This window comes from Neophocaena asiaeorientalis, unplaced genomic scaffold (genome assembly GCF_003031525.2).
Source record: "Neophocaena asiaeorientalis asiaeorientalis breed wild unplaced genomic scaffold, Neophocaena_asiaeorientalis_V1.1 scaffold43, whole genome shotgun sequence".
NCBI classification, from domain to species: Eukaryota; Metazoa; Chordata; class Mammalia; order Artiodactyla; family Phocoenidae; genus Neophocaena; species Neophocaena asiaeorientalis.
The window spans coordinates 10784927-10798598 of record NW_020173674.1 but is presented as its reverse complement, the minus strand read 5'-3'; the positions used below and the strand labels follow the sequence as shown (position 1 = coordinate 10798598).

Here is a 13672-nt window from a genome sequence, read left to right as displayed (position 1 = left end):
CCGGGGCCGCCCTGGCTGCCGGGCCCGGGCCCACTACTCCTCTCAGCTCCGTCGCCGCCATGAGCCGCCGCCGCCCGGAGATACAGGACCAGAACCGCCTACGAGAGCCGCCGTCGCCGCCCGGAGGGCCCCACTCAGCTAGCACATCAGCCGCCGCCGCGCAGCGTCCCCGCCCAGCCAGGCCGGCCGCGGGGAGGAGGGCTCTGCCGCCGGGAAGGAGGAAGTCGATTGGTGACGCTGAGTGTCACTTGCGGAAGACCCCTCGGACATTGGCATTTCTCTTGGGCCTGTCATTCCACCAGCGCCCAGTGAGAGCCCGTGGTGGGACGCTTCCGCCAGGCACGCCGTTGATTGGTGCAGGTGAAGGCCAATCAGACTCATGAAAAGCTCATTGGTGCTTTCCCGAAGTCTCCGGCGCTCAGGGAGGACTCTAGAATGCAGACTACCCAGCCAGTGTGATTGTCGATTGGCTAGTATTCCTGCCACTCATTTTAGTTTATGCCTCCGTCACCGCCACGTCACCCCCTCCCATCACTTTTCTCCTCGCCCCTCTTCCGCCCTTACGGATTGGTGGTTCGTATCAGCTGCTCAACCTTTTCTACCATTTGCAGAAAGAGTTGAGGAGAAAGGGGAGGAGTGTAGGCTCCACAGCCTCACTTTCGTTTTTTATTGGTTGGAATGGATGCCACTCACAAGTCGGCGGAGAGACGGAGCGGTGATTGGAGATGATTGGTTCCGGGAATTGTCTGTGAAAGCAGGAGCATATCAATGCTAACCAATGAAAGAAACAGATTAAGAAAGGGGCAGGCCAGGGCAGCCAATAAAACCAGGGAAGGGCACTTGCGGGGCGTGCTCGCCTGCTTCCACCTTTGTGGAAGTTTGCGAGAGGCGGAAGCGAGTCAGCTTCTTAAAAACGTTTTTTGATGTATGGGCAGTGTTGGGAATCCCTCTCTCTGAGTTAAGATTTCCATAGTTTCTTGTTGAGAAGAGTGTTTCTCCGTAGTCAGCCCCTGCCTATGTCTCTCCCTTCTAGGGCCCCTTTCTAGCAGCTGGCTCCAAGCTGGAGGCCTGAATTCCTGGGGAGCCCAGAAATGTCTTCCCCAGTTTCCTCCTGAATCCACCATCCTAATTCCTTTGCCTGCTTTGCTCATCGTCGCACCACACCCCTTATCTCTTGATTGTAGACTGTTATAAGCTTCTCCTAATTCTGTTCCACGAGTTTCTGACCCAGCTGTGAGGAGAAAATAGACTGTAGAAGACCTGACTTTACGTGTAGTTCCGAACGGCGTCTCTAACAGTCCTAAAGGCCCTTGTTGGTTTTAGCATCATAAGCGCACATGCGTATGCTTAACTTTGCACAGAAAATAGTTATTTTTAGATAAATTGACTTTGTTTACACATTTATGAAAGTCATAAATTCAGTAACTCATTTAACATTTAGACGTTGTGAACTGTTGTTACAAACGTAGCTTTGGGAGGAACCTGGTATCTGTTACATTTTGCTAGTTTTGCTAGACAAGAGAAATAGCTGTTAGACGTTGTAAAACAAATTGCTTTTTCTTGGCAATGTGCTTCACGGTATCAGGAAAATAAAATATTTCTTAAAAGATCCTTTTTCTGGGCTTCCCTGGTGGTGCAGTGGTTGGGAGTCCGCCTGCCGATGCAGCGGACACGGGTTCGTGCCCCGGTCCGGGAAGATCCCACATGCCGCAGAGCGCCTGGGGCCCGTAAGCCATGGCCGCTGAGCCTGCGCGTCCGGAGCCTGTGCTCCGCAACGGGAGAGGCCACAACAGTGAGAGGCCCGCGTACCGCAAAAACAAAACAAAACAAACAACAACAAAAGGTCCTTTTTCTGAAAACGTTTTTAAAAGAAAAGAAATATCTATTGAATTCTGGAGAGAGAATGCACTTTGAAAATCTGCAGTTAGATGTAGGCTATTTGGGATTAATTGTTGTTGTTTTAACTCAACTAAAGTGAATCCCTTTATGCTTGAGTCCTGCCTTTGCTACTTACTGGCTCTCTGGCTTTGGAAAAGTCATTTAAGCACTCCAAGCCTCAGTATTCGTTTCTGTTAAATAGGAATAAAGCCTTATAGCGATTCTGTTGTGATTAAATGCATACGAACGTGTTTGATAAACTAAACAGCTACAAAAACGTAAGGTGTTACAGGGACTGGAGGAACCAGATAAACAACACCCCCAAGGAGACAATCAAGTAAATAAAAAATGTGAGACATTCTATAAGACAACTGGTTTTACAGAAGATAAGATATAAAGATTAAGGAAAAGTGATATCATAACAAAGAGTCACGTGGTGATTGTTGTAACTTTTTTTTAATTTAAAAAAGAAACCCACACAATCAAATGCTTGACTGAATTCTGGTTCTGAAAAAACAAACAAACAAAAAAACCCAAAAAACTGCTTTTCAGACATTTGGGGGATAACTGGGGAAATTTGAAAATGGACTGGTATTAGATGACCTAATACCAGTAAAAAGCAGTTATTACATTTGTTCAATGTATTTGTTCAATGTATGTATGTTCAATGTAGGTATGATGGATATGAATGAAAGCATCTTTAGAATCTGGAGAAATAGCCTCTTCAATAAGTGGTATTGGGGAAACTGGACAGCTACCAGCAAAATAATCAAACTGGACTACCCTCTCACACCATATTGAAAAATAAATTCAAAACGGATTAAAGACTTAAATGTAAGGCCCAAAGCCATAAAACTTCTAGAAGGAAACATCGGCAGTATGCTCTTTGACATAAGTCTTAGAAATATTTTTTGGGATATGTCTCCTCAGGCAAGAGAAACAAAGAAAAAATAAACAAATGAGACCTAATCAAACTTAAAAGCTTTTGCACAACGAAGGAAATTATCAACAAAATGAAAAGGCAGCCTACTGAATGGGAGAAGGTATTTGCAAACAATATATTTGATAAGAGGTTAATATCTAAAACATACAAAGAACTCATACAACTCAACATCAAAAAGCCAAACTACCCAATTAAAAAATGGGCAGAGGATCTGAATAGACATTTTTCCAAAAAAGACATACAGATGGCCAACAGACACGTGGAAAGATGCTCAGAATCACTAATCATCAGAGAAATGCAAATCAAAACCACAATGTTATGTCACCTCACACCTGTCAGACTGGCTGTTATCAAAAAAACAACAAATAGCGAGTGTTGACGAGGATGTGGAGAAAAGAGAACCTTTGTGCAGTGTTAGTGGGAATGTAAATTGGTGTAGTCACTTTGGAAAAGAGTACGGAGGTTTCTGAAAGAATTAAAAATAGAACTGCCATATGATCCAGCAATCCCACTTCTGGGTATTTATCTGAAGAAAATGAAAACACTAATTCAAAAAGATGTCTGCACCCCCGTGTTCACTGCAGCATTGTTTACAATAGCTAAGACATGGAAACAGCCTGTCTACTGATGGATGAATGGCTAAAGAAAATATGGTATACACACACAATGGAATACTACTCAGCCTTAAAAAAAAAGGATGAAAATTTGAATTTGCAACAAAATGTATGGACCTGGAGGGTATTGTGCTTAATGAAATAAGTCAGACAGAGAAAGGCAGGAAAGAAAGTATGTTATCACTTATACGTGGAATCTAAAAAAAAAAAGAACAAACATAACTAAACAGAAGCAGAGTCATAGATATAGAAAACAAACAGGCAGTTGCCAGAGGGGAGGGGGCTGGGGGAAAGAGAGAAATAGATGAGGGACATTAAGAGGTACAAGCTTCCAGTTGCAAAATCAATTAGTCATGGGTATAAAATGTACAGTGTGGGGAATAAATAATTATGTAATATCTTTGTATGGTGATAAATGGTAACCAGACTTATTGTGGTGAACATTTTGAAATATATAGAAATATTGAATCACTATCTTGTGTAACAGGAACTAACATAGTGTTGTCGGTCAGTTATACTTCAAAAACAAATGGGGCTTCCCTGGTCGCGCAGTGGTTGAGAGTCCGCCTGCTGATGCAGGGGACACGGGTTCGTGCCCCGGTCCGGGAGGATCCCACATGCCTCGGAGCGGCTGGTCCCGTGAGCCATGGCCGCTGAGCCTGCGCGTCCGGAGCCTGTGCTCTGCAACGGGAGAGGCCGCGGCAGTGAGAGGCCCGCGTACCGCAAAAAACACACAAAAAAACAAATGAATAAACAAATTTGTAGAAAAAGAGACGAGATTTGAGGTCACCAGAGGCAGGGGTGGGGGAGGAGCACTTGGGTGAAGGCAGCCAACAGTTACAAACGTTCAGCCATAAGATAAATAAGTACTAGAAACTGTAATGCACAACATAATCGATATAATTAATACTGTATTATAAATGAAAGTTAAGAGAGTAATTCCTAAGAGTTCTCATCACAGGAAAGAAAATATTTTTGTTCTATTTCTTTCCTTTTGTACCTATATGAGATGACAGATGGGTTTTAAACTTACGGTGGTCATCATTTCATGATGTATGTAAGTCGAATCATTATGCTGTACACCTTAAACTTACACAGTGCTGTGTGTCAATTATATCTCAATAAAACTGGAAGAAAATAAATAAATAAAAACAAAGACAAAAAAAATTTTGAACAAATGTTAGGAGTCTGTTGATTTCTTTTGAAATGTTCAGAAAATGAAAGAAGGAAGGAAGGAAGGGAGGGAGGGAGGGAGGGAGGGAGGGAGGAGGAAAGACGGGAAGAAAGAGAAAAGTAACACAAACTTTGAAATGCTCACACACACATATCTATATATCTACATCTGCGTAACTGTATATCTATATATAAAGCAAATAGGCAAAATGTTAATTGTTGAATGTTGGTGAGAAGCATGCAGGTATTTATTGTACTAGTATCTCTACTTTTACTGTATACCTGGAAACATTTTTAAAAGGTTTTCAAAGCGTGAGTTGAGTTAATGTTGTTGCCCCACCGCTGCCTCCAGAATACAGTCCAGACTTCTTAGCCTGGCAAGTGAGCCCTTTGACAATCTGGTGTCACTTCTTTCCCAGCTTCTCTGACTCTTTTGTCTTGATATACTCCACACTCCAATTAAGTTGATCCCTATGTCTTATCCACATTTGCCCTCCACTTTCCCTCCTATCAGGCCCAACATAGTACTCTCCCTCCGCAGAGTCTGCTCTGAATTCCCTGCCTAGAATAATGCCCCTTCCTCGGGACTCATAGAATTTCCTGTGATGCTCATTGTCTCGCTCTACAGTTATTTATGTTCCTGCCGTATCACCCCTACTCGAGGGTGAGTTCCTCCAGTGTTTCGTCTTTGGTTCCTGCATGACAGCACACAGCCTAGCATATTCATTCATTTCAGAAATATGAATTGAGCATCTCCAGGCTTTTGCCAAGTGTTGGGGGCAGAGTAGCGAATGTACCGATAGGCTCTATTTTCTCATGGAACGTAAAGGATCTTGGGGACAGGCAGGTATTAAACTAGAAGCATACAAACGAATATATACAGTATTTGCATAGAGAAAATATGTACAGTAATGATATACCTGAGGTAACATGGAGAACAACCAAGGTGCTATGAAAGAGAATGACAGTGTAACCTGTTTCAAACAGGGATTAAACTCACTTTAAGCAACCGGGGAGGAGTTAGAAAAGAAAGGAAAGGATGGAGATAGTCTTTCTTGTGTGAAGACCTGAGGGGGAAAAGAGAGGCAGTACCTGAGGTAGAGGGATTAGAGGTGGAGAGTGTAGATGTGAAAGGCCTACAAGTCCTCCTGAGGAGTGTGGGTTTTGTTACAGGTACAACAGGAAGCAACTGAAGGGATTAGGAGAGTGAGCCCGTTTTTTTGGACCCACCACGTGGCATGTGGGACCTTAGTTCCCCGACCAGGGATCCAACCTGCACCCCCTGCAGTGGAAGCGTGGAGTCTCAACCACTGGACAGCCAGGGAAGTCCGTGAATTTGGGTTTTTAAGATTCTACATATAAGTAAGGGGCTTCCCTGGTGGCGCAGTGGTTGAGAATCCGCCTGCCAATGCAGGGGACACGGGTTTGAGCCCTGGTCCGGGAAGATCCCACATGCTGCGGAGCAACTAACCCCGTGCACCACAACTACTGAGCCTGTGTGCCACAACTACTGAAGCCCACGTGCCTAGAGCCCGTGCTCCGCAACAAGAGAAGCCCGCGCACCGCAACCTTGCCACAACTAGAGAAAGCCCCGCACAGCAACAAAGACACAACGCAGCCAAAAAAAAAAAACAAGATTCTACATATAAGTAAGACCATACAGTATTTGTCTTTCTCTATCTGACTTATTTTACTTAGTCCATCCATGTTGTTACAAATGGCAGGATTTCCTTCTTCCTCATGGCTGAATAATATTCATATGTATATATAACATTTTCTTCATCCATTCATCCATTGACACACAATTAGGTTGTTTCCATGTCTTGGCCATTGTGAATAACGTTGCAGTGAGGGGTGCAGATCCCTTAGATGTACTGATTTCCTTTCCTTGGGGTACATATCCAGAAGTGGGATTGCTGGATCACATGGTAGTTCAATTTTTAATTTTTTATGAACCTCTATACTGTTTTCTATAGTGGCCCACTTGTGCTCTTTTTTTTTTAATATCATTTGGAATTCTACCTGGTCTGGTGTTTTATTTTATTTTACTTATTTATTTTAATATTTATTTATTCATTTACTTGGTTACGCAAGGTCTTCGTTGCAGCTCGCAGGCTCCTTAGTTGTGGCTCACAGGCTCCTTAGTTGTGGCATGCAAACTCTTAGTTGCGGCATGCATGTGGGATCCAGTTCCCTGACCAGGGATCAAACCCGAGCCCCCTGCATTGGGAGGACAGAGTCTTATCCACTGCACCACCAGGGAAATCCCCCCACTTGTGCTTTTTACCTGCTTTTTCACTACTCTATTTGCCTCCACTCTATCTTCCCGAATTCTCCTCACACAATAGCAGCCAGAGGTTTATTCCTACAAGTCTGTTCTTTACCTGAGTTCCCTGCTCAGTAATCCTCAACAACCCCCGCTGACTTACAGGCTAAAGTCCCAATTACCCACCTGACTGTCTAAGGCCCTTCACTACTGGGTTCAAACTTTCCTTTCCTATCCCATTGTTTTACTCCTCTGTTTAGTCCAGACTGTTTTACCTGACAATCACCAATGCTTTGGGTACTTTCATGCTTTTTAAACATAGGCTTTTAAAGAGCAGTTTTAGGTACACAGAAAAATTGAGCCAAAAGTACAGAGAATTCTAATATCCCCCATCCCCGCACACGCACAGCCTCCCCTACCATCAATACCCAGAGTAGTACATTTGTTATAATTGATTATCACCCAAAGTCTATAGTTTACGTTGGGGTTCACTCTTGGTGTTGTACATTCTGTGAGTTTTACAAATGTATAATGACATGTATCCACTATTACAGTATCATGCAGAATCGTTTCCCTGCCCTAAAAATCCTCTGTGCTCCTCCTTCTCCCTGAACCCCTGGCGACCAGTTATCTTTTTACTGTCTCTATGGTTCAAATCCTGCTTGTGCTAAGTGAATGCAATCTTGGACTGCTGGGAATTCCCTGGCTGTCCAGTGGTTAGGGCTCCGAGCTCTCACTGCCGAAGGCCTGGGTTCGATCCCTGGTTGGGGAACTAAAATCCCACAAGTTGTGCCGTATGGCCAAAAAAAAAAAAAAAAGTCTTGGACTGTATACTTGACCTCTCCTAGTTTCCTTATGACCATATTAATAGCATCTATTTCTCAAGGTTTTGGGGAAGGATTAAATAAAAACGCATGAAATGTGCCTGGTCTATAGTAAATGATCAATAAACGCTAACTGAAATTATTAATTATTTAAGATTATATTTGCAGCACAACATAACTCATCCAGGTGGGACCCACAGGCCTTCCTTGGGGGTATGACAAGCCTAGAAATACTGGAACTTTATATGAGGTACAAATGGATTAATAAAGTGAGGGAATAGCTTTTACTGAGTGTTAAGCACTTTTACAAATGTAATTTCATCTATTCTTTGTCACAATCCCAGTTGTTTTTGCCATCCCTTTTACAGATGGGGAAATTGAGACTCAAACAAGTAAAATAATTTGTAAAAGCAAAGCCAGCTTTCAAACACCGATATGCATAGGCCTTCAGCCTTGGCAGCCTTCATACTGCTGGTGGCTTGGAATCTTTTTTTTTTCTTAATAACAGAAACTATTCAAATAGTTAAGTCATGTGTCATCCACACAATGAACTGATGTTTAGTTAAAATTGATAACAGAAAATAGAATTAGTTTCTTTTATTTTTAAAAAGTTATCACTAGCCCTGCCCCTGTTCTTGTTCCTCCCGGGAACTTGTACCAACATTTTAACCACCCTCTTTAGGCTACACAAACCCTCCTGTTTCACATCAGATAATCAAGCATTGCACTTCAGGGAAAATGGAGTCTGTGGGTGGAGAATTCCCTCAAATTTGTAATAATTTTTTTAAAAGATTACTTAAAAAACTTTTCCCCAATAGCACTTAATGAGCTCTAATATCGAATGACTAAAAAAAAATCCTTTGGGTTTCCCTGGTGACGCAGTGGTTGAGAGTCCGCCTGCCGATGCAGGGGACACGGGTTCGTGCCCCGGTCCGGGAAGAGCCCACATGCCGCGGAGCGGCTGGGTCCGTGAGCCATGGCCGCTGAGCCTGCGCGTCCGGAGCCTGTGCTCCGCAACGGGAGAGGCCACAACAGTGAGAGGCCCGCGTACCGCAAAAAAACCAAAAACAAACAAACAAAAAATCCTTTGTAATAATTAGGATTAGGTTTATTTGCAAGTAACAGAGGTCCAATTTATGTTGGTTTAAACACATAAGAGTTTATTCTCACATCGAAAAGAAACGCAGAGGTAGGCAGTTCAGGGTTGGTATGGTAGCTCACTGAAGTCTTCAGAGACACAGCCTCCGTCTTTCTCCTCCACTGTGCATTGTTACTATTGTTGAGATTATCTTTTGCTCCAAGATGGCTGCTGGAGCTCCAGTCATTACAGCTCCATTCTAGGCAGGAAGAAGAGGGAAGGAACGAGGACAAAAGGGAATTTCCTTTCTTCCTCTCCCGTTGCGGAGCACAGGCTCCGGACGCGCAAGCTCAGCTGCCATGGCTCACGGGCCCAGCCGCTCCGCGGCATGTGGGATCTTCCCTGACCAGGGCACGAACCCGCGTCCCCTGCATCGGCAGGCAGAACACTCAACCACTGCGCCACCAGGGAAGCCCCTCCTTTCTTTTAAGGAACAGTTTTGGAAGTCCCATACAACATGTCTGCTTCTCTGTTAGATGGAGAAATGTTGGGAAATGATTGTAAATGTAATCCAGTTTTTCTTTTTCTGCCACTCACTCACTACAATATTGGACAAATCATGTCCATGCTCTCTCTCCTTTTTCTTCCTTCCTTTAAATACAAACCAAAATATACTCATTATAAAAGATATGAAGGGTTCAGAAATGTAAATATAGAAAATCAGAATTCCCCATAATCACACCTTCCAGAAATGACCATTGTTAACAGTTTGATACATACTTTTCTACTATCCTATGGATTTTTAAAAATTAAAAAAAAATTAATGATGGAATATTTGACACCTAAACTTATTAGTTTTCCAGGACTGTCATAACAAAGTACCAAAGATGGGGTAGCTTAAACAATGGAAATTCATTTTCTCACAATTCTGGAGGCTAGAAGTCTGAGATCAAAGTGTTGGCAGGGTTGGTTTCTTCTGAGGTGCTGACTTATTTATTTTTAATTTTTTTTTGGCTGTGTGGCATTCAGAATCCTAGTTCACCTACAGGGGGTCAAAGCTGTGCCCCTTGCAGTGGAAGTGCAGAGTCTTAACCACTGGACCACCAGGGAAGTCTTGAGGTGTTGACTTTTAGATGGCTGTCTTCTCCCTGTATCTTCATATGGTCTCCTGTCTGTGCCTGTGTCCTCACCACCACTTCTTGTAAGGACACCAGTCATATTGGATTAGAACTCACCCTAATGACTTCAGTTTTTTGGCCATGCCATGCAGGATCTTACTTCCCCGACCAGGGATTGAACTCACACCCTTGGCAGTGAGAGCTCAGAGTCCTAACCACTGGACTGCCAGGGAATTCCCCTAATGACCTCATTTTAACTTAATACATCTTCAGACGTGCTGTCTCTAAACATGGTCACATGCTGAGGTACTGAGGGTTAGGACTTCAACTTGAGTTGTTTTTTTTTTTAATTTTTATTGGAGTATAGTCAATTTACAACATTGTGTTAGTTTCTGCTGTACAGCAAAGTGAATCAGTTTTACATATACCTATATCTGCTCTTTTTTAGATTCTTTTCCCATATGGACCATTACAGAGTACTGAGTAGAGTTCCCTGTGCTATACAGTAGGTCCTTATTAGTTATCTATTTTATATATAGTAGTGTGTATATGTCACTCCCAATCTCCCAGTTTATCCCTCCCCCCTTCCCCCCTGATAACCATAAGTTTGTTTTCTACATCTGTGACTCTATTTGTGTCTTGTAAATAAGTTCATCTGTATCATTTTTTTAGATTCCACACATAAGGGATGTCGTATGGTATTTGTCTTCCTCTGACTTACTTCACTTAGTATGATGATCTCTAGGTCCATCCACGTTGCTGCAAGTGGCATTTCAGCTTGAGTTATGAGGGACAAAATTCAGCCCATAACATTCACAGAACACATGATATATAAAAGTGACGAAGCACAAAAATAAAATGAATCCGTCAACCCACAACTCAACGTAAGAAATATAAATGACCCATTTCCTACATCTTTATACCAATCCCATTCTCTTAACGACAGCCCCCCACACACCCCAAGGTAACATCCGTCCTAAATCTACTTAAAAAAAAATTAGTCCCTCGGTCACTTTGCCTTTTAAAGTCTCGCTCTCCTCATTCTGTAGAGCAGGAACAGTGTTGTGAGGCCTTCTCATAAGTGGCCCCTTCTTTTGCCGATGTCCTTTTCCATACAACAAAGTGATTTTTATTTTTTATTTATTTTAAATTTATTTTATTTTTCGCCGTGCAGCGCGACTTGTGGGGTCTTAGCTCCTCGACCAGGGATTGAACCCCGAGTCCTAATCAATGGACAGCCAGGGAATTTCCAGCAAAGTGATTTTTAAAAAATTGAAGTAGAGTCGATTTACAATGTTGTGTTAGTTTCAGGTGAAGAGCAAAGCGATTAAGTTATACATCTATCTATCTATCTATCTAATCGTTCTCAGGTTACTTCCTTTATAATTACAAGATACTGAATATAGTTCCCTGTGCTATACTGTAGGTCCTTGTTTATCTATTTTATACAGTAGTGTGTATCTGTTGATCCCAAACTCCTAATTTATACCCCCCAGCTAGCAAAGTGACTTTTAAAAGCATAAATCAGATGTTTTGTACTTTTTCCTTAAGAACTCTGCAAAGGCTTCCCGTTGCAATGTGAATAAATCCCTTCAAGGTAGTGTGGTCACTCTACCACCTCCCTTCACTCTAGCGACATTAACCCGCCGTGGTCCCATGAACTCCTCACCCATTCTCATCTCAGGGAGAGGCCATCTCCTGCATTTTACTTGGGATGCTCTTCTGAGACCTTCGCATGGCTGTCCTCTTCTCATTATTCATGTACCTGTTTAAATATCATATGCCCATCAAGGCCTTTCCTGGCCTGTCTAAAGTACAAATCCCATCACTCTTCATTCCTTTACCCTCGTTTGTTCTCTTCTTAGCACTTATCACCAACTATCCTCCCAGGGCAGAGCCTTTGTTTTTGTCACCACTGTACCTGGAGTAACGCTGGACATTCACAAACGTTTGTCTGATTTACCTTATCGAATTGTTCCTGACCTAGGGGTTGTTGTGATAAAATGGGTGACAATGTAGTGTGGAATGGGCCTTGCACGCACAGATTAACTTAGGACATTAAGGTCTGTCCTCTGAATAACCCCTTTAAGCTGTTTCTTCACAGCCCAACTATTTTATGGACAAGACGTTTGTTGGATGCCTGCTAGGTGTTGCCTTGTGCTGGGAATTGGGGCACAGCCGTGAACAAGGCAACTGCTGCATTTGTGGAGTTCACATATTAACGCAGTGAACTAATGAGTGAGCCAACCACCTGTGACCGAATATATCTAATACAAAAAATGCATTTCAAAATATTGGGATGAAGTGGTGTGGAAGGAAATCTCTTCTTAAATCTCCTGTTCAAGATGCTTAAACCAAAAGGATCATACAGATGCCTGACAGCTGCCTTTCTGTAATTCAGGTCCTTATATATTGCAATTGGCTCCAATAGTTAAAACCTGAATTACCCTTTTTGGGCATTACTGAGAGGGAATTATTTAATCTGTCTACTGAAAATGAAGGCATTAGAACCCAATCAAAAGGGTTTGCAGATGTGTCCTTCAATGCTTGTAGCTTCTCAGGTGGCTCTTACATGAAACTTGAGTCCAGGAACAGGAGACTTCTTGTAGCCAGGACGCTAGAGGTGGAGCTTGAAACTTCACGGGTTAAATCCTAGCGTTAGCCCTTACTAGCTGGATGGTCTTGCTGATCTCGTTTTGGTACTGCACAATTACAGTTGCCCGTTCTATTTCAAAAAGTTACAGAGAAGATCTGAACTAGTAAATGAATGTTAGTGTTCTTTTTACACTATAAAAAAAACCTACAGAAATGTAAGGCGATATTGTGGGTTTACCTTTGTTCACTGTTGGATGAACAATAATGACTGGCAAAAAATATTTGGAGATTGAATCTATTAATAGGGGAATTATGGCACACAGTGGAACACCACACAACCATTAAAACAAACATGATACCTCTCTATATACTAACACAGAAAGATATCCACAATGTACTGAGAAAAAAAGTAAAAAGATCTGCCATTCTGTCTATGTATGCAATTGCATAGAAAAATCACTTAGAGGACGATATGCCAAACTGTTAGCCATGGTTTTTCCAGGGTGGTGGTGGTGGTGGAATTCTTTTTAGATTGGTAAAATCTAAGCAACTTATGAGAGATTCTATTCGCAACTGGCAAAGTGCACACATCACTGATTACCTAGCCCCCTTCTAGACGTTTCCCAGCTCTCAGGTCTGATTTAGGTTAATACTGCCTTGGAGAATGAACTTGCCTAAATTGGGGAGCTTAGAGAGTCATGCTGAATAATAAACGACAAGCTCCTTGGAACAGCCTTACATGCAACATTCACAAAATAAAAGGCAAAGTAGAGGCTGTTATGAGACCTGCAATCTATTCACAACTGTGCCTCTGCTTCAAGAAGGTAAATGGTGATTTTAAGATACGGATTCCTCAGATTAAAGACTTGTTGCCTGAAAACCCATATATAAATTTCTTAAGGATCACAGTATCAATATATTTAACCATAGCCGGGTGAAGGACAGTATAAGACGCCTTCCAACCTCCCACTTCGACTTTTCACACAATGGACATTATTGCTCTCCAAAAGTAGATGGTGGAGGGCATCCAGTGACCTCTATCAAATTCAGAAGATCGTCCTGGCCTTCCTGCCGACTGACAGGGCAGGTTTGGTGAAAGCTAGCTGACTGGAACTTAGACCAAAATGGACTTGAGCAGATCATTCTGGAGATGGAGCTGGGATCCATCCATCTTGATTTAGCA

General features: G+C 42.6%; 1 protein-coding gene across 1 annotated transcript in view; it reads right to left on the bottom strand.

Annotated features, from left to right (window-relative positions):
- OSBP (oxysterol binding protein) overlaps positions 1-244 on the bottom strand; it is a gene marked incomplete at its 5' end in the record, with an annotated part of 34128 nt that extends 33884 nt beyond the window's left edge. The window contains one exon of the mRNA XM_024748537.1: positions 8-244. Within this exon, the coding sequence (XP_024604305.1) occupies positions 8-244 (237 nt within the window). The remainder of the gene's footprint in view (positions 1-7) is intronic.
- Between the last annotated feature and the right edge of the window lie 13428 nt (positions 245-13672).